Genomic DNA, 21,395 nt, shown 5'->3' on the forward strand with positions numbered 1-21,395 from the left:
AGGGAGAAGTGAGACGGCGGTCATAAGAAAGAAGGAGATTGACCCGACACAGAGCTGCCTCCCACCACCTTTGCCCCGTCCCCCTGCCTGCCGCCACCTTTACCATCTTCACCTTCTCTCACTCCACAGACCCCCCGCCATCTCCACCGGAAGTCTCCGCCAGCACTGCTTCCGTTTCCCAGGGCAACCGGTTTTTAAAAAAACGGCCTTTTGCCTCTTTCAAGTTTAGATTCCTTTTTTCTCCTCATTTGCTCCTTTTAGTAATCTACTGAATTTATTAAAAGTCACAAATATAGAAAACACCTTGTTACATGCTGCACGCTGGGAGTTGTAGTTTATCAGTGTTTAATCGGAGATAAAAATCAGAATGTTAAGAAGTACTTTGCTGAAAGGTCATCTTTTGTAACTGAAACTGGTTTGATTGTGTAATTGGAATTTTAAAAAGCTTCTTGCGGAATTGGCGAGCAAAGATGTCTGGGAATTGTAGTTTATCTCAATTTAATGTTATTTACTCCACTGTAAATTGGATTTCGCAAGTTAATATCTTTGTCTTTATATTTGTGTTGTAAAATATAATAAAATTAACTTTTGCTTATTTATTTACTATCTTCTTAAACCGTTTATTTTTTCTTCAAGGACGACTCGACCACAGGTCCCACCCTTTTAGGGCCGGTCCAGACTGAAATGCAGCCTTTCGGTTGGTTGTTGCCGTCGATTGTGTACAAAGTGTCAAGCCACGGTTGGTCAGTCCGTCAAGGAAAGGCGGAACATCAGTGACAAAAAGGGGCTTTTAATCACAGTGTCTGATCTGCGGTTGGTCGATCCGACTCTCATTATGGCACTATGGTATCGCCCATTGGTGCGCACAGCTGTCTATCATAGAGCCGAATCTGCGGTTGGTTGTTTGCCCTTTTAATCAAGGGATGTGGCATCCTCCATTGGTGCGCCCCACTGCCTATCAAAAGCCGTGTCCTGCGGCTGGTCGACGTCCGTCAATAAAGAAGACGGCCCGCCGCCTATTGGTGCATCGAACCGTCAATCATGAAACGCGTGAGGTGGTGGGTTGATCGTGAGGGGAAGTGAAGCTGCTGATTGGCCCGTCCAGCCATCAGTTTTGCGCGGAGAGTGTGGGCGGTGCTTGTCTGATGGCGGACCCGCCTCCCCCCCCTCACCACTGCTTCCGGTTGTGTGATGATGGCAGGGAGAGGTCCTCGGGCCGTGCCGCTGTTCGTCTTGTTCCTCGCCGGGGCGACCGCGCGGATCCACCACCTCACCCTCCGGGTAAGGGAGTGGTGCTCGTCGCGGGTGGCCGGGTTGTCAGTGCGGTTGGAAAACTCCCCTGTCTCTCTCCTCCTCCCCCCCTCCCCCTCCCCATGACACCTGGAGGCCTCCTCTCCTCCCTTGGTCCTCTGAGGTGTTCACCTTATCCCCGCCCCCGGCCCCAGTTCCCTGGTGAAAATGACCCCCTGTCTTCAGTGGTGGAGGGTTGTCTGTCTGTCTGTCTGTGTGTTTGTGTGGAGGGATGTGGGTGGGTGTGTGTTACTGTTGTTGTTGACCTGGCAGTATGGCCAGGCTGCAGGAAGGACCCTGGTCATGAGGGCAACCTTTTTTCACACAGGGTGGTATGGGTATGGAATGAGCTGCCAGGGGCAGTGGAGGAGGCTGGTACAATTGTAACATTTTAAGAGGCATCTGGATGGGTATATAAGTAGGGAAGGGTTTGGAGGGATTTGGGCCGGGTGCTGGCAGGTGGGACTAGATTGGGTTGGGATATTTGGTCGGCATGGATGGGTTGGACCGAAGGGTCTCGTTCCATGCTGTACATCTCTATGATGCCAACATCTTTGCCATACTCACGTCACACAATCCCTACAGTGTGGAAGCAGGCCCTACAAGTCCACACCGACCCTCCGAAGAGTAGCCCACCCAGACCCATTTCCCCCTACACTACACTTACCCCAGAGTTTTGAGAAGATTTGTAGCTCGGGTAGAGGTTCTGGATGTAGGTTTGCCCGCTGAGCTGGAAGGTTCATTTCCAGACATTTTGTAGCCATACTAGGTAACGTCTTCAGTGAGCCTCAGGACAAAGCCATTTGATGAAGTGGAAAATCGTAAGGCCATTCGGTCCATCGAATCTGCTTCGCTGTTCAATGTTGGCTAATATGTTTCTCAACCCCATTTTCCTGCTGTCCCCCAGTAACTATTGATTTTCTTAATAATCAAGAACCTATCTATCTCTGTCTTAGACACCCAATGACTTAGACTCAACAGTCGTCTGCAGCAATGAGTTCCACAGGTGAACCTCCCTTTGGCTGAAGAAATTCCTAATCTCAGTTCTGAAGGGTCATCTCTTCACTCTGAGGCAGTGCCTCAGGTCCTGACTAATGCACCTCACTAACGTGTCCCTGAACAGACTCCTCCACACACACACACACACACACACACACACCCTCCATCAATGAAGACAGCTCAGGGGTATTTTCACTGGGGAGATGAAGATGGGGATGAGGCGAACACCTCAGAGGCCAAAGGGAAAAGTGGAGGCCTCCAGATCCTGAAGATGTTGTGACTAAATCACCTGACGTACACATCTTTGGTTTGTGGGAGGAAACCGGTACACCTTGTGGAAACGCAGGCAGACGTGCAGGAGAATGTCTGAGGGAGTTTGCACGTCACCTGAGGCTGGAATTGAATCTGGGTCCCTGGTGCTTTGAGGTGACAGTGTGAACCACTGAGCCACCATGCTGTCCCAATTGATTGTCAGACTAGTGATGCATGAAGATCCCTCCTTTTCAGTCTCTTCCCCTCACCTGACACAATGGCCACTCTCTTTAATGAGAGTGTTGTTCCCTGTGACATTGGTGACTTTTACCCATGTGTGATGACCAATATTGTCATTCTAACCAGCATTTTGCGGACTGTAGCAGTTCTGGCAAAAGCAGGTCCTTTGCTCATCCTCAGGCCTATACTCTCTGGAATTTAGAAGAATGAAGGGAGATCAAATTGAGGTATTCAGGATGATATAAAATAGACGTGGAGTGGATGCTTCCTCTTGTGGGGCATTCTAGGACAAGAGGTCATCGTATTAGGATAAGGGGGTAGCAAATTACACAGATTCACAACCCTTTGGGAAAAGTAGTTTCTCCTCAACTGTTTTAAATTTGACGAGAAAATACTTTTCACAAAGGATTGTGAATCTGTGGAATTTGCAACCCCAAACTGCAATGGAGGCTGGACAGTGAGCAAATTTGATGAGTTAGAAAGATTTTCTCTTTGGTAATGGGGTGAAGGGTTTTGGGAAGAAGGCAGGAAAACGGGGATGAGGAGCATATCAGCCATGATCGAATGATGGAGCAGACTCGATGGGCTGAATGGTCTAATTCTGCCTTTATATCTTATGAACCTTTCACTCGATCTGCGAGTTGCTCACGGGAGCCTCTCATTTTGAATTTCAGCATCATTGTTTTCTTTTTCCTTCCTGGTCTACATGTTCTAATAATCCTTTTGCCTATTTCAGTAAAGTCTTAGTACTGTATATGGCTGATTCAACCTTATTGCCTGTTCTCGTTGATACTCATTTCCTCTTAGGATAGTGAAGAAGGAAAGATTGTTAGACCGTACGATGTAGGATCAGAAGTGCGTCATTTTAAAAAAATTCATTGACAGGACATGGATGTCACTGGCTTGCCAGAATTTATTGCCCATCCCTAATTACCCAAAGGACAGTTGAGTGTCAACCAACATTGCTGTGGATTTGGAATCACATGTAGGACAGACAGGGTAGGGAGGTCAGATTTACTTCCCAAAAGGGTATTAGTGAACCAGATTAGGACAGTCAACCATGGTTTCGTCATCATTAGACTCTGATTCCAGATTTCTTATTTATTGAATTCAATTTCCACCTTCTTCCATCGTGGGATGTGAACCTGGGTTCTCAGTACATTACCTTGGTCTTTAGATTAATAGTCAAGTGATGGTACCACAAGGCAATTGTCTCTCCTAATGTGACAGAGCAAACTCAATGGGCCAAATTGCACTCTTCCACTCCTTTATCTTATAGTCTTGTGGGCTAATGATCTTTCTTCCCTCCCCCTACTAAAGTGCTTAGTTGCTCATGTCCTTTCTCTGTGAGATGCTGTAGAACCACTTTCACAGTTTGTGTTTGTCTGTTTCTCTTTATGTCTGTGTTTAAACCCCATCCAATAACTATTGTTCTTAAATTTGTGATCGCTTGACGATATTAATCAAAGCGGTATAAGTGGGCACACAGATTGTAATTCAGCGTTGACTGTTTTTGTGTTTCTTGCTGAGCAACTCGTGCTGCAGCACCTGTAGTGTTCTGTTCATTCCAGCTAATACTATATGGCTTGCTTTTAAATAGTCTGTATAACATTATTTCAACATCCCTAAGCACTTGATGGGTGAGATTATAAAACATACTTTCATGCTGAGCCGCAGAAGGAATGATTTAAGGAAGGTGAACAAAAACTTGGTCAAAAAAGTGGATTCTGAGGAAGTAAAGTAAGGCAAGAGGTTCAGGAAAGGAATTTGAGTTTCGGGCTCAGGGCACAGTTGCCAGTGATGCAGTAGTTAGAAAAGGGAAGGAAGGGTGGCAGAACTGAATGAGTGCAACATCTTGGCAATCATGGGGCTGGAGGAGACTGCAGAGTAGTGCCATGGAGGGTTTGAAACAAGGAAGAGAATTTTAAAATCAATGCAGGAATTACTCCACAGGTTAGGCAATACCTGTGGAGAGAGAAACAGGCTTTGCATTTCGGCTGATTACATTTAATCAGTTTGATTACATGATAGTTTTACCATTTGATGAAGTGGAAAATCATAAAGCCATTTGACCCATTGAATCTGCTTCGCTGTTCAATCTTGGCTAATATGTTTCTCAAGGAGAAAGTGAGGGCTGCAGATGCTGGAGATCAGAGCTGAAAATGTGTTGCTGGAAAAGCGCAGCAGGTCAGGCAGCATCCAAGGAACAGGAGAATCGACGTTTCAGGCATAAGCCCTTCTTCAGGAATGAGGAAAGCGTTTCTCAACCCCATTTTCCTGCTGTCGCCGAGTAACACTTGATCGTCTTATTAATCAAGAGTCTATCTATCTATGTCTTAAAGATACCCAATGACTTGGACTCGACAGCCTTCTGTAGCAATGAGTTGCACAGATGAATCTCCCTTAGGTTGAAGAAATTCCTGACCTCAGTTCCCAAGGGTCATCTCTTCACTCTGAGGCTGTGCTGTCAGGTCCTAAAGTCTCTGACTGACGGAAGCAGCATCTCACATTCACCTCTATCCAGCCCCCTCAATATTCTGGAATCTTCAAACTGGTTCCCATCATCCTTTAAAACTCTATCGAGTACAGACAGGGTCCTCAACTGCTTCTTCATCCTTGGGACCATTCTTGTAAACCTCCTCTGGACCCCCCCCCTCCAATGCCACATATTCTTCCTTCGATACAAGGCCCAAAACCTCCCTTAACATTTCAAATGCAGTCTGACCATAGCCTTATACAGCCTCAGCAATACATCTTTGCTCTCATATTCTAACCCTCTTGAAATTAATGCTAACATTGTATTTGCCTTCCTAACTGCTGGTTGGACCTGCATCTTAACCTTAGAGAATCCTAAACTAGGACTCCAGAGTTCATTTGTTCTTCAGATTTTCAAAGCCTTTCCCATTTAGAAAATCGTCTATGCCTCCCTCCTTCCTACCAAAGCATTATGTCACACTTTCCCACATTGTATTCGATCTCCCACTTCTTTGTCCACTCTCCTAGCCTGTCCAAGTGATAGAGATGTACAGCATGGAATCAGACCCTTTGGTCCAACTTGTCCATGCCAACCAGGTATCCTATCTAGTTCCATTGCGAGCACTTGGCCCATACCCCTCTAAAGGAGAAAGTGAGGACTGCAGATGCTGGAGATCAGAATCGGGAGTGTGGTGCTGGAAAAACACAGCAGATGAAGAGCTTGTGCCCGAAATGTTGATTCTCCTGCTCCTCAGATGCTGTGTGATTGCTGTGCTTTTCCAGCACCACACTCTCGACCCCCATATTCCTCTAAACCCTTCCTAGTTGTATATCCATGCAGATGCCTTTGAAATGCTGTAAATGTACCAGCCTCCACCACTTCCTCTGGCAACTCATTCCATACACTCATTACCCTCTGTGTGAACACATTGCCTCTTAGCTCCCTTTTATATCTTTCCCCTCTCATCCTAAGCCTATGCCTCTAGTTCCTGATTCCTCCACCCTAGGGGAAAGACCTTGGCTATTTACTGATCCATGCCACTCATGATTTTCTAAACCTCTACAACATCTTCCCTCAGTCTCCGACGTTCCAGGGAAAACAGCCTGGCCCCTCTCCCTATAGCTCACGCCCTCCAACCCCAGCAACATCCTTGTAAATCTTTTCTGAACCCTTTCAAGTTTCACAACATCCTTCATATAGCAGGGAGACCAGAATTGCACGCAATATTCCAAAAGAGGCCTAACCGATGTCCTGTACAGCCACAATATGACCTCCCAACTGCTATACTGATGATCTGACCAATAAAGGCAAGCGCACCAAACGCTGCCTTCACTATCCGATCTACCTGCGACTCTTCATTCAAGGAACTATGAACTTGCACACCAACACCTTTGTTCAGCAGCACTCCCTTGGACCTTACCATTAAGTGTACCCCACAAACTGCTCCAAGAAAAACTTGTAGACATTCCATACGTTCCCATTCTTGAGATCCACACTCAACCTGATTTTCCCAGTCTGTGTGCATATTGAGGTCCGTGTGATTATTCTATTCATGCCGTCTTACATTCTTTTCTATTTCCTGATTTATTTTCTTCCTCACATCCTGACTCGTGCTGTACACAACTCCCATCAGGGTCTTTTTCCCTTTACTGTTCCTCAACTCTACCCATGCAGCTTCTTTACCTTCCAACTCTATACCACTTCTTGCTATTGATTTAGTTTCTGTTCTTACTGATAAGGCAACACAGACACATCTGCCCATCTGCTTGTCCTTTTGAGAAGATTCTTGGATATTTAGTCACCAGCCTTGATCCCCTTGCAGCCATGTCTCTGTGATGCCCACAACATCATACCTGCCAATTTCCATCGGCGCTACAAACCCATTTAACTTGTTTTGCATATTATATGCAATTAAGTTCAGTAGTCCCCCTGTACCCATGGGGGATACGTTCCAGGACCTACCTCCGGAGCGGACCCATTCAATTAAATGGGAAACTGACCTTCCCAGTAGCCTCCTGGTTGCTGGTTCCAGAACGTTGCCGACAATATGTTTCTGGCGGTGGTAAACTGGGGGTAACTGAAACCGTGGAAAATGATTCTGTGGATACGTGTGTCACCCTGTACAAGGCCCTCGATCCTGTGTTGACTGCGCCTCTCCTCATAATTATCCCCTTATCTGCTGTGCTTAAAGTTAAGTTTCGTGACCCTTTCCGTCTTCTCTGTCCTATAGCTTTTCCTGGGAACTTTAATGACCTCTGCTGAGCACACCGCAACTTAACTGAACCCACCCCCTCAGTATTTTGTTTGAATCTCTCTCCTATATCGCACCTCATAAAAGGTCAATGCTAAACATTAACTGAGTTTGTATGCACTGACCTGCTCAGTTTTTTTCTGTCTTTTATGTTACATTTCCACTAATTGCAGTGTTCTGCTCTTTGTTTGAAATCGAGCCTTTTCTGAACCAGCTGCTAATGTAGCATATGAAGCAGGGTTTACAGCACATTTTGACATGATTGTGTAATTTTGAAAACCTTAAGTTTGTAAAGAGTCAAACTAATCGATGAGTGTGTCTAGGAACAGTCAGGTCTTCAAACAGCAAGATGACATGAGATTTGTAGCAACAGTTGAGCTGTGGCAATGTTGGTGTTGGGTGATGTTGTGGAAGTGGACTTGGGTGCTTTTCATGGTGATGCATGTTTACAGGAATTTTATTGTGGTAACGCCACAAGGCCATTCCTAAACCTAGATGATGTGACAGCAGAGTACGAGTCTGGGGATCTTGTCACCAAGTCGAGTCCTGCTCTTCCTTAAGATCTGAATGCAAACCAACAGCAGCAGTGGAAATCCCTTAGACTAGCCTGTTCTGGGGGGTGAGTGAAACATTTCTACCAAATACCATTCTCTCTCTCTGTTCTGACTTCCCCATGTAAACTTGATCTCATCCGTATCTCACCTGCTAGTATCCTGACTGTGATCGAGTCCAGTTCACTTGTTACATCTGTCACTGTTGATTTCCATTAGCTCCTGATCTGATGCCTCTTCAGTTTTAAAATTCTCATTTCGGTTTGGAAGCCTTGACCTTCTTCCCTCCCTCTCTTCAACCTGTCATTTCTTGTACACGTCCAATTTTAATTTCTCGACCAGTGCCTTCAGCAGCTTAGACCTGATGTTCTGGAATTCTCTCCTAACCTTGCCACTACTCTACCCTTCTCTCTCTTTCAAGACGCTCCTTAAATTTATCTAAAGTAAAGCAAAGAACTGCGATTGCTGGAGAGTTTCAGCAGGTTTGGCAGCATTTGTGGAGAAAAATCAGTCAACATTTTGAAGGGTCACCGGGCTTGGAAATGCTAACTGTTTTCTCAGCACAGAGCCTGCCAGACCGGCTGGATTTCTCCAGCAATTTGTTTTTGTGTGTTCCTTTAAAGTTGTCAGTGGATTTACTGTCTGCAAACTTGAGATCCTTCAAAATTAGACAGATCTGGCACCTGATCCAGTGTGGTGACCTTGAAGGGTGACTGAACGTGACAAGGAATAGCAAGGTACGAGACTCCATCTGATTTGACAATCCTCACTGAGACATGCGGAATCCTAACGAGGTAGCACAAAGGAATGAAAAATAAATCTGATTGAAAATGGTGCACTTAAAAGGAACCACAGAGGTAGAGGGAAACTGAAATTTTCCAGATCAATTTTTTTTGTTCTGAGTCATAACATGAATTTTTAAGGAACCAGAGAGATTGTTCAATGTTATTTATCAGTTAAAATTAAAAAAAAAAAAGTGGCTTTCTCCTGACTAGCTTTCTCAGCCGATCCCTCTTGGAAGTGGAATTGAGTTTCTCGATTCTGTGACTGTCTGACCCTTATAGGCAATGAAATCCAGGTTAAAATGCTATGATCTACAGAGTCATACAGCACAGAAGAGATGTTTCAGCCATTTGACTGAATTTCACCAATTCCACTTCTCGGCATTTGGCCAACAGACTCGAAATATCATGCAATTCAAGGCTATAGTATGTCTCCCTGGGCTAATCTCATTTTTGCTTGTTTCAGGATGACACCAGATCGAAAGTTCATTTGAACACCTTTGGCTTCAACACCAATGGGACTTTGGAGGTCAACCTCACGAATCTTCGATTAAAGACAGCTCTTGACTTGAGGAAGATCATAGTGAGTTGTTTTGGTGAAATGCAATGTAGTTTAGAAATCCATCTCAACACTGTGCCACAATAATAATGTCCTGACTTACTCGAATGTTCAAAGCTTAGTTTGAAATGACCTCCGTGCCCCTGCCCAAGTTTTCCTCTGCTGCTGGGCAGTCCTGTAAATGGCTAACAATCATCTTCTCCAGGGTTAATGGAGATTAGGTAACAACTGCTGATGCTGTACCCTCAAAGAATTAAAAAGTAAAATGCCTGACTTGGTTCATCCTGTTCAGGAGAAGAATGTTATGCGCCTGTACTTTGCCTAAACTAACCATTTTGAATTTATAGCCATAAAAGTAATTTGAAATATTGGATTTCCCCACACTGTTCTCATACAACATGATATGTAAAAGTGTGCATGGAAGTCCCTAAACAGTTGGGTTGGCAAGGAGAAGTGTCATTTAATATTTCCCCATTAGTTGTTAGACGCTGGAGGAGTTCATAGCAGACTTGGAGCTAAATGTAGTCCATTTCTGATCACTGTACTCGGGTGTAACCAAGAGTTGATTCCCTATTTTAAGCTTGCAAAGCCGACTTGTTGAGGAAGTCGAGAGTGTGGTGCTGGAGAAGCACAGCAGGTCAGGCAGCATCCGAGGAGCAGGAGAATCGACGTTTCGGGCAAAAGCCCTTCGTCAGGAATTCCTGACAAAGGGCTTATGCCCGAAACATTGATTCTCCTACTCCTCAGGTGCTGCCCGACCTGCTGTCCTTCTCCAGCACCACACTCTCCACTCTGATCTCCAGCATCTGCTGTTCTCACTTCTTGATGTATTGAGTCAAACATTACCACGGATTGGAGTGGTTGGTCATCCCAATTCAGGCCCTGGCTGAGACATTGGTTCCAACTGGTTTCTGTGGTTGGTACTGGAAGCAATCAAACTTTAATTTGGTCTTGCAATGTTACCTAGTTGTATCCCTAGAGCCCCATATGCCAGAGTTGCAATTGAAAATGAGCACGGAGGGTTGTATAAAAATAAAGCAATCTTTTCTATCTAATCCATACTCCCTCAAGCCACTGGAAGCTCGTGCTGTGTGAGAAAAGCGTATAGGCAATCCCTGGCTTGCGAATGGGCTCCATCCTGGACTCTGTTTGCAAGAGTACTTGTACCCGAGTTGTTGGGACATAATGCAGGATAATGAAAGACAGCTGTTTATAAGTACAGGAAATGTTCGGATGTAGGGTCTTTGAAATTGCACCTCTTACAAGGGGTTGAATTTGTAAGTACAAGTGTCCATAAGTCAAATGTTCATAAATTTGACATGCACCCCTTGTATACTGAAAGCATGTTTCCCTGCTGCCCTGCAGGCTAGCTGGCCAGTAATTGTGGGTTCAATATGTGCTCAGGGAAGACTTTGGCCACCATTCTGTTGGGTGGTTTATTCAGACAGAAAATAGAATTGCTTGTTGCTAGCTCTCCAGTTCCACTTTGTTTGGAGAATGTGTACTTTGTTACTTCAGTTTAAATGCAATCCCCAACGTTTGTGTGCATGCACGCTTACCTGTTGGTCCATCTGAGCTGTATGGATACAGGATGCTATAGAGTGCCCTGCCTCCAAGTGGTGAGTGCAGGTATGGGGATAAAGTTGACCAAAGGCTATAATAGCAAATGGTAGAAGGAAGCTTGGAAATGTGTCAAATCTGAAATGTAGTCTGGAAGTGAGTAGTTGGAACAAAGGAAAATTTGCATTTTTGTAATATAGCAACTTTCAAAAATGTTCAAAGATCTTAACTAATTCAAGTGATTCCCTTCCAAAAAGTGCCATAGGAAGTGCAGCATCTATTTTGTGCACAGCAAACTCTCTCAAACAACAATGTGAAAATAACTAGAGATTCTGTTTTTGGTCATCTTGATTCAGAGATGACTTTGCCAAGGCACCAAGGAGAATTTGCTTAATTTTCTTTGAATTGCTCGCTCCTCGTCCTTAGCCCATTGTGGACGTTTGCTCTGTGTAAATTGCATGCTGTTTCCTACGTTACAGCTGTGGCAACACTTCAGGGATTTCTTTATCGGAGAGATTGGGCTGTTCGGTTTCTTCAAGGCTGAGAGATTTCTTTTTAAACCATCAATTCCATGACTGATTATGGCGAAAAGATAAGAAAGCAATGTTGAGACTGGGCCAAATGACCACCTTCTGCTTGTACGTCTTAGTCATTTCCAACATAATTACAGTGAGGTTTCAGAGTAACTCCTTGTCTATAAAAACCTTTGAGATATCCGGTGAACATGAAAATCCCTATTTAAATGTAGGCTTTTAGAAATAGTACCATTTCAAAATGCAAACCCTCCGGGTGGCTGTGCAACCACTCGCCATGGGATCGTCAACATTCATCATCTGAGTGGGATGTGGCCTCTATATAGTATCTCCTCTGGAGAAGCAGCACTCTCATCAGCACTATGCTGAGGTGTCAGCCTTTTCGTTTTTGATCAGTGTCAAGCATGGGACTTGGTCCCACAGCCATCCAACCTGGGAAGAAAGAGGTCAGATCATCGCATGATCTTTCACTAGACTTCAACCTGGCAGGTAGTTGGTTGGGAAGCAGAGTTTGTGAATGTGTAACAAACTGCCCCAGAAGGAGAAGAGATTGTGTCAGTCTGGTCGTGACCTGGTAGCAGATGTTTCAGAAATTGTTGTTACAAAAGTGTGTTTTAGTACTCGAAAGTCAACAAGTCATTATGATGGAGCAGTAGGAGATGGTTGGGGATGCAAATGGTGAGGCACAGAAACTAAAAAGATCCATGTTAGAAAGACAGAGGTAGGCCAGTCCGAATGGAAGGGCAAACATTCAAAGGTATTGCAAGTGAGAGAATCATGAAGGAAAGATCAGCAACAGCTCGGTTATAAAATTGCACAGCAGAATACAAAACCACTTGACCTATCAGGTCTGTCTTGACCGTCCTGGAGACAAACTTGCATAATTTTACTCCCTTTCATCACACCTCTGCATACTGCTTCTCCTCAGGGTTTCTCTATCCCTGCCCACCAGGTGACTCCCACTCCTTCCTTGAGCTTCCCACCCTTCTGTTGTTTAAGTTGGTAAATTGCAAGGTTAGACCGTAGCCCCACAGCTCTTGTCTCTCTGCGTCCTGCCTCGAGTAATATTATTACATGATGCAAATTCATAGTTTGGGGAGGCTGGGTCTGCTTTGGTTCATGTGGAAAATGCAGCAGGACCTTTGTGCTAAATATGATTTCTCGATCACTAGCGAGATGATCTCGTATCTGTTTTTGATTTTTTAAAAAAAAAATTATCTTGCTGATTGTTTTCTGACTCCTTTCATACACCAGATGGGGTTTAGCCTTTCAAAAACGAAGACTGATGGTGTGGCTGCCTATACAGTGAGTATTGTTAAAGGAAGTTCTTATACACCACATTCTTTGTGACTTAGGGCGGTGGGTTGTGTTCCAACCTCTGAGTGCAACTTGAGTTCGTAGGCTTCTGACTTTAAGTGGGAGCTACCCACTGAACGACAGCTGGCGCTCTCTAAATTGTTGGCATTGCTTCACTAAAACAAGCCTTCGTTAAAATTGATGCGACTGTCTCCTAAAGGGCAGTGAGGGTTTACAGAGTGCTGTACAACGTCATTTGTTGCTTCTGCCACTTCGTCCACTGCATGGGCTGCAGTTGTTTCAGGTGGACTCTCCGGACCGACAGTCCTACCTCCAACAGTAACCTTCCTTTCCGACAATGAAAAAATGCTTTGCAGGCCTGATGGCAATTTCAAATACTTTTCTAACATGTCTGCCTTAAATAACAAGGTTATGTTTCTGATACAGGTAGATGAGTCTGATGCATGTTTGCTCGAGAAATACAACAGTTCTTCAGGGGATTCCCTCACCCTCTTCAAGTTTGATCTAACACAGAAAAAGTAAGTTTTGCCTCCTGCGAAAATTCTGTATTCCATGTGGAAGGGATTACAGAGGAACCTTGATTATCCGGCATTCAAATTATCCGCACAAGGTCCCGATGCTTGGCTAAACTGTTATCCGAACGATCGGTTATCCAAACATAACACTCCCTGCCCGTGTCGTTCGGATAATCGAGGTTCCTCTGTATATTCTATACTCTGGACACTTTAGTCATGTCTTGTAAGTATTTTGACTTGATGTGGTGCTACATTTGACTTCTTGTGGAAAGAAGGCCTGTTCTCTGATTCCATCTTTTAAAACCTTGGGGCAACAAATAAGTCTGTTAGCCATACTAGAAAACCAAAGCAGCCTGCTTGATTGGCATCACTCCTTACACTTTTACCGTTCACTCCTTTTATCACTGACACACCGTGACAGCAATGTGTGCTAGCTACAAGATGCACTGCTGCAACACATCACTGCTCACTCAAGCACTGCTGAATCCATGATGTCTCCCTGCGCCATAGGGGCAGCAGATACATAAGAGCACAACCACCCCTCAAGTTTTCTGCCAAGCCACGTGCCATGCTAACTTGGTACAACGTCACCATTTTTCATGGTCACATGATCAAAATTCTGGAAACATCACCACCCTCCCAAAAACCTGCTCCTCTAGCAGCTTGTCCAGAGTAATTCACCATGCAGCTCCTTCCACACCTACAACAATGACCGTTTTCGAAGGATAAGGGCAGCAGATACATGGGAACACCACCCCCTGCAGGTTTGTCTCCCAAGCAGCTTACCATCCCAACTTGAAAATATATAACCATTCCTTCAGCGTGGCTGGTTCAAAATCCTGGCCATCCTTCCCTAATGGCATTGTGGGTCTACCTACAGCACATAGACTGCCGTGGTTCAAGAAGGCAGCTCACCACCACCTTCTCAGGGGCAACAGAGATGCTCATTAAACGTTGGCTGAGCCAGCGACACCAAAGTCTGCAGGTGAATAAATAAAGTTAGGATGGGCAATTGATGCTGGACTAGCCAGTGAAGTGCTCAAGCCGTGGAGAATAAACAAGGGCAAAATAGTTCTTTCATCTTTAAACTATTCCAGCAACCTCTCTGGCAACCACACCTCATTCTCTCCATGATCTAGACTTTGCCAGCATTATATTTTCATCTCAGTCACGCCATACTTTAGTTATAATATGGAGACATAGAAAATAGGAGCAGGAATAGGCCATTAACCCCATGAACCTGCTCCACCAATTAATATGTCCAAGCCCAGTACCCCTAATCCCTTTAGCCACAAGAGCTATATCTACCTTATTCTTAAAAAAGCAAAATATTTTGGCCTCGACTAGTCTGTGTGGTACTGAATTCCTCAGGCTCACCATTCTGGATGAAGAGATTTTTCCTCATCTTAGTCTTAACAGGTTTCCCCCCCCCACCTCCATCCTTAAACTATTGTTTTTCTCCCCCCCCCCCCCGCATTTTTACATTCCAAATTTATTAATTGAACTTAAATTCTGCCAGTTGCTTTAATTGGTTTTAAACCCTATTTTCAGAGCATTAGCTGGGTCTCTGGATTTCTGGATTCTCACTTCCATTGACATCACAACTGGATCACCATCTCCCTGAGTCTTATCCCCATGGCGAAAAAACATTGAAAGTCAGAAAGTGTTGTGTCAGAGTTGGTATTAATAATGCTGAAAGTCAAATGTTGAAATCCTATGTCAACAGAGTTTTCATGAAGAAACAAGGTGGACAGAAAAAGCTGTGGATAGTGGGACCGGATTATCAACAGAACTCTGAAACGAAAAATACACCGGATGCGAAGAAAGATGATAAACAGGCAAAGAGCCAGGAGACAAAAGGAACAGACCAAAAAGACAAGAATGGTAAATCTGGTCATCAGACTTATGATTTGGATTTTCCAAGAAAGAAAGTATACAGACAGGCTGTAATTTTTTTATTCCCCTCTCTGTTGCTGATGTATGCAGCGGTTTGTCTGAAGCAGTATTGATATATTTGGAGGAAACTTGAAATGTTTACTTAGCTTTGATCTGGGGGTGGAGTTTCTAAATCATGGCTGCATTGCAATTAAATCGAACATTTTAAAAAAGAAATACAATGACCTTGTGTGAAAACCACCACCAGTTGCCTCTTGGATTCTGGCAGTCTCTCTATCGACAGTGAGGAATAGCATGCAGTATTGTAAGTTTCAGATACTGCAATCTTCCCCAATGCATGAGGTGTAGCGTGGTTTCTGCATCCTGCTCCAGTGCTGTAATCAAGCAAAGAAGTGCTGGGGAATTCCGCAAGACATTAAATTCAGAGAGGTGCTAACTCTCCTTTGACTGTGGTAGTCTTTTGCCATGACCCAGATTCACTACCAGTAATCCACTATTTTTGTCAATATTATAAAGAATGTCTAGCAGTTACTGCAGTCATGCAACTGTGTTAATGTGAATGGCTGATCCTAATTTATGAGCAGAAAATACTGTCATTGCTGTTGTCCTTCAACAATAGTTCACTGGATAACATTTATTTCATAATAAGTGCAAAAGGGAAAAGATAATTTGCATCTTTATTCATGCCTTTCATGTTCTCAGGATGTCTCGATATTTTCATAGGCAGTATGATACTTTTGACATGTGCGACTGCAGGGACATAGTGGCCAAATTGTACACTGGAAGTTCCTGCCTATAGCAAGGTGAATCAGTGACCACCTAATTCATTTTGGTAGTGTTGGCTAATATTTTGCCAAGATATCGAGAGACTGTCCCTTGTCCTCCTTGAACAGAGCGTGAATTCTCTCATGTCCCCCATAGGTGGGCCGCTATTGAATGTTTTGTAGAAGATGGTATCCAGACTGTGTCCCACAAGACTCTACTGAGGCATTTACCGTGGCTGCAAGAACCTATATAGCAAATTTAACATACCGATAGGTCTGAAGGTGCTCACAGGAGCATTGTAAAACAAACCTTGTGAGGAGATAAAGCTTGAGTAAGCAGTTTTTTGAGGAATGTTTAAAAGGAGGCAAATAAGGTGGGGATGGAGACGCGAAGGAAGGGAATTCCAGGGCTTGGAGTCTAATCAGATGACATGACCACCAATGGTGGAACGATTTACATTCAGGGATGCACAACACCTCTGATTTAGAGGAATGATTATGTCGTGGAAGGTTATGGTGCTGGAGGAGATTAGGGAGGCACAAAACCACACAGGGATTTGAAAGCGAGGTTGAGAATTTTAAAATCAAGACTGGCACCCAGCAGCGATCGGGGACCAGTACTTAACTTGTACTAAGAAATAGGGGTCTCAACTCCAAAGGAATTGTTTTATCCGAAAGAACACAGTACACATGGCTATGGAGAGAAGGGAAGGGAGTGGTTCTAGGTATGGACAGGATGGACCGACTGGCCTGTTTCCACTCTTTTAGTAATTTTAGTAATTCTGAACACAGAGATTGATACCTGAACCTAGCTAACACCTAACCTGAAGTACTGGAGGCCAGGGATGACCTCTATAGAGGTATATAAAATCATGAGGGGCATGGATAAGGTGAATAGTCAAGGTTGTTTTTGCAAGGCTGGGGAATCCAAAACTAGAGGGACAAGTTTTAAAGTGAGAGGAGAAAGAGTTAAAAGGGACTTAATGGCCAACCTACTTATGCAGATGGTGTGTGTGTATGGAATGAGCTGCCAGAGGAAGTGGTGGATACAATTACAACATTTAAAAGGCATCTGGATGGGTACATGGACAGGAAGGGTTGAGAGGGATATCGGCCAAATAGAACACGGAACATTACAGTGCAATACAGGCCCATCAGCCCTCAATGTTGTCAACTGTGGAACCAATCTGAAGCCCATCAAACCTACGTTGTTCCATTATCATCTATATGTTTATCCAATGACCATTTAAATGCCCTTAAATTTGGTGAGGGAGAAAGTGAGGACTGCAGATCAGTCGAGTGTGTGGTGATGGAAAAGTCCAGCTGCTCAAGGAGGAGGAGAATCTGTTTCAAGCATCAGCTCTTCATCAGGAATGAGGAATTCCTGATGAAGAGCTTATGCTTGAAATGTCAATTCCCAAAGTTGTTACAGACCGGAGATTCCCTGCCCTTACTACTCTCTGAAGAACCTACCTCTGCCATCTGTCCTTTCTCTATCAGCCCTCCATTTAAAGCTATGTCCCCTCGTGATAGCTATCACCATCCAAGGAAAAAGGCACTTACTGTCCACCTGATCTAATCCTCTGATCATTTTCTATGTCTCAGTTAAGTCACCTCCAGTTCCTCAGCCTTTCCTCAAGATCTTCCCTCCATACCAGGCAACATCCTGGTAAATATCCTCTGCACCCTTACCAATGTTTCCGCATCCTTCCTATAATGAGGCGACCAGAACTGTATGCGATACTCCAAGTGCGGCCGTACCAGAGTTTTGTACAACTGCAACATGACCTCATGGCCCTGAAACTTAATCCCTCTACCAATAAAAGCTAACACACTGTACGCTTTCTTAACAATCTTATCAACCAGATTGGCAACTTTCAGGCATCTATGCACATGGACACAGATCTCTCTGCTCATCCACACTACCAAGAATCCTATCATTAGCCTAGGACTCTTTATTCCTGTTACTACTTCCAAAGAGAAACACCTCCCTTTTTGGCATTAAACTCCATTTGCCACCTCTCAGCCCAGCTGTGCAGCTTATCTATGTTTCTCTGTAACCTGTAACGTCCTTCCGCATTGTCCACCACTGCACCAATTTTGTCATCTGCAACGTACTAACCTATCTAAGTCCTCCTCTAGGTCATTTATAAACATGACAAATAGCAGTGGCCCCAAAACAGGTCCTTGCAGTACACAATGAGTAACTGAACTCCAGGGTGAACATTTCCTATCAACTACTACCCTCTGTATTCTTTCAGCTAGCCAATTTATGATCTTAACTGCGAAATTCTCCTCAATCCCATGACTCTGTATTTTTTGCAATATCCTACTGTGGAGAACCTTGTCAAACGCCTTACTGAAATCCATATACACCACATCAACCACTTTATCCTCATCCACCTGTTTGGTCACCATCTAAAAGAACTTGAGGCAAGATCTACCCTTCACAAAACCATGTTGACTATCCCTAGTCAACTTATTCCTTTCTAGATGATGATAAATCCCCTCTCTCATAATCCTTTCCAACATTTTACCCACAACCGAAGTAAGATTCACTGGTCTATAATTACCAGGGTTGTCTCTACTCCCCTTCTTAAACAAGGGACAACATTTGCTATTCTGCAGTCATCTGGTACCATTCCTGTAGTCAACCACAACATAAAGATCAAAGCCAAAGACTCTGCAATCTCCTCCCCAGCTTCCCAAAAAATCCTTTGATAAATCCTAGGGGACTGATCTAGTTTCATACTCTCCAGAATTGCTAACACCACCTCCTTATGAGCCTCAATTCTGTCTAGTCTAGTAGCCTGTATCTCAGTATTCTCCTCGGCATCATTGTCTTTTTCCTGTGTGAATACGGCAAAAAATATTCATTTACCGCCTCTCCTATCTCTAAGGACTCCAAGCACAACTTCCCACTGCTGTCCTTGACTGGCCCTAATCTTAATCTAGTCATTCTTTTATTCCTGACATACCTATTCAAAGCTTTAGGATTTTCCATGATCTTAGCTGCCAAAGATTTCTCATGTCCCCGTCTGGCTCCTCTTAGCACTCTCTCTTTTTCCTGGCTAACCTGTATCTTTCAAGTGGCCTAGCTGAGCCTTCACGCCTCTTTACATAAGCCGCCTCCTTCCTCCTGACAAGAGATTCAACTTCTTTAGTAAACCACAGCTCACTCGCTCGGCCTCTTCCTCTCTGTCTGACTTATCAAGGACACGCAGTAGCTGTTCCTTGAACAAGCTCCGCATTTCTTTTGTGCCCATCCCCTGGGTTTCCTTCCCCATCTTATGCATCCCAAATCTTGCCTAATTTAAACATAATTATCTTTCCCTGCGTTATGTACCTATCCCTTTCCATCACTAAAGTAAACATAACTGAATTGTAGTGACTATCACCAAAGTGCTCACCTACAACCAAATCTAACACCTGGCCTGGTTCGTTGGATTTGGTACTGGGTAATGTGGCTACACCTATTTTTGGCTTGTCTACATACTGAGTCAGGAAACCCTCCTGCACACCTTGGACAAAAACTGACCCATCTAAAGTACTTTAACCGTAGCATTTCCAGTCCATATTTGGAAAGTTGGTCTTCTGTAACAGCTACCCTGTTTCTTTTATTCTTAACCAGAATCCTCTCCTCTCCATTTCTGGAACTGTTCAGAGGCCTATAGAAAACTCCCAACAAGGGGACCTTTATTTTCCTGTTTCTTACCTCAGTCAACGAGTTCTCATCAAATGCTGGTAAATGGGGCGAGATTAATGTAGGATATTTGTTTGGCATGGGCAAGTTGGAGCCAAAGGTCTGTTTCCATGCTGTCTCTGTGTACTTGGCGACCGAAGAAGCTGGAGGAGTTTGCTGGTTAGCTTCTCTATCACTTGCTAGTGTCCAGTTTTAAAGTTGCTGGTTAGGCCTGGCCTAGCTATTCTCCTTGTCAACTTGCTCATGTTTGAGGTATGGCATCATGCTGAAATTGTGTTTCACTAGGTTCAAAGACAAGACGGAAAAGAGAAACCGATCAAAGCAAGACCAAAGAAGCGTCAAAAGGAAAAGTGCAGCCGATTAAAGAGGTTGGTCTCTGCAGTGTTATAATTCCATCAAATGTTTAGGTTCAAATTCCACTTCAGAGAAAATGGTTGCTCTGAGTATCAGCATTGGCATGGTTACCTTCTATCTAACCAGAGAATGCAGCTGGACTCCCAACTAGTGACACTGACACCTGCCAGATTAGGGAGATAGCTTTTCTTAACCAACTGTTCATTGTGTCTGAGAATCTACTGCTCTGTCCTGTTGTAATGTATAAAAAAGTTCTTGGGGTTCTGGATTTTGTGACTGAGTAAGTCAAATCAATGTTTCCATGAGGTCCTTGGTCAAATTTGATGGTTGTCTGCAGATTATAGATGGGTGCTGTAATTGGAAGGGGCTGCCTGGGAATGGTGGCACTGACCAGATATTTAAAGTTACCATTTGAGGAAAATATGGTGGTGGGTGAGGATGGGGGAGCAGGGTTGTTCTGATGTGTCAGAGAAAAGCAGGAGAGGGGAGTCACAGAGACACTGTGTGGAATCACTAGTCTCGTTTTACTGCCTCCAGACTTGGAAATGTTTTTGGTTGGTACGTCTCCTAGTCTGGCAGCGGAGCTGGGAATTGTCTCTGTGGATGAGTAGCTCCAAGCTGAAGGAAGTGAGCGGATCAGATTCATTTGCACAGGCATAGCTGTTACTAGGTCCTCTAGTTATAAAAATGTACGGCACTGGAGGAGGCCTTTTGACCCACAAAGTGACAATAATTGAGTTGAGTATGTATGCATTCATCTGGTTTGTGAAAGTGCTCCCTTGCTCTCTCCTTTACAATCTCATCCTCTCTCAGGATGTGGAGAGCTGGAGCCAGAGCAGAACAAGAAAGCTTTGAAGGGAGCAGCAGTGGAGCCTAATTAGCATTCTAGTAGGGAGTACAGATTGAAATTGTCAGTGCAGTTTTTTTTTATTAATACCAGGTTGAGCTTTATTGGTGTGGTGTAGGCGTAATGCATAACTCCTTTTAATTAATGAACCTGGGGGATCCTGAGCTGTAGAAACAAACTCCCCTCTTTCTTAACGTCAGACTTTTTTGAAATCTATGAAGTTTACTATAGTTCAATAAAATACTGTATGTCTTGAAATGCAATTGCTTCATAAGGCATAAGGCAAGATCCCAAAGGCAGCGCTGAGGTAAACAGTAGATCATCAGTTTTCTTGTTGATGCATATTGAATGTTAGTCTCTAAAGCTGGTGAAGTGGGTGACCTTTCTGTTCGAAGGGCTTGGCTAGGTTCAAGTTGGGTGTGTGGCAGTTGTCCATAGTGCAGGCACCCATTTGCTCCCTGATTATGTGCTTCAGTAACAAAGTTATGATGGTGGTTCTGTCAGTT

General features: G+C 44.1%; 2 protein-coding genes across 2 annotated transcripts in view; one reads left to right on the top strand and one right to left on the bottom strand.

Annotated features, from left to right (window-relative positions):
• The window catches only part of LOC122552375 (protein Dr1-like), a gene marked incomplete at its 5' end in the record, with an annotated part of 7,992 nt that extends 7,798 nt beyond the window's left edge, over positions 1-194 (bottom strand). Inside the window, one exon of the mRNA XM_043695124.1 lies at positions 113-194. Coding sequence (XP_043551059.1) covers positions 113-194 — 82 coding nt within the window. The remainder of the gene's footprint in view (positions 1-112) is intronic.
• Positions 195-1,062: 868 nt separating this feature from the next.
• LOC122552257 (protein GPR108-like) overlaps positions 1,063-21,395 on the top strand; it is a 49,482-nt gene continuing 29,149 nt past the window's right edge. Inside the window, exons 1-6 of the mRNA XM_043694945.1 lie at positions 1,063-1,281; positions 9,308-9,424; positions 12,748-12,798; positions 13,237-13,328; positions 15,052-15,209; positions 19,974-20,056. Of these exons, the coding sequence (XP_043550880.1) occupies positions 1,192-1,281; positions 9,308-9,424; positions 12,748-12,798; positions 13,237-13,328; positions 15,052-15,209; positions 19,974-20,056 (591 nt within the window). The 5' untranslated portion in view covers positions 1,063-1,191. The remainder of the gene's footprint in view (positions 1,282-9,307; positions 9,425-12,747; positions 12,799-13,236; positions 13,329-15,051; positions 15,210-19,973; positions 20,057-21,395) is intronic.

This window comes from Chiloscyllium plagiosum, chromosome 8 (genome assembly GCF_004010195.1).
Source record: "Chiloscyllium plagiosum isolate BGI_BamShark_2017 chromosome 8, ASM401019v2, whole genome shotgun sequence".
Lineage (NCBI taxonomy): Eukaryota > Metazoa > Chordata > Chondrichthyes > Orectolobiformes > Hemiscylliidae > Chiloscyllium > Chiloscyllium plagiosum.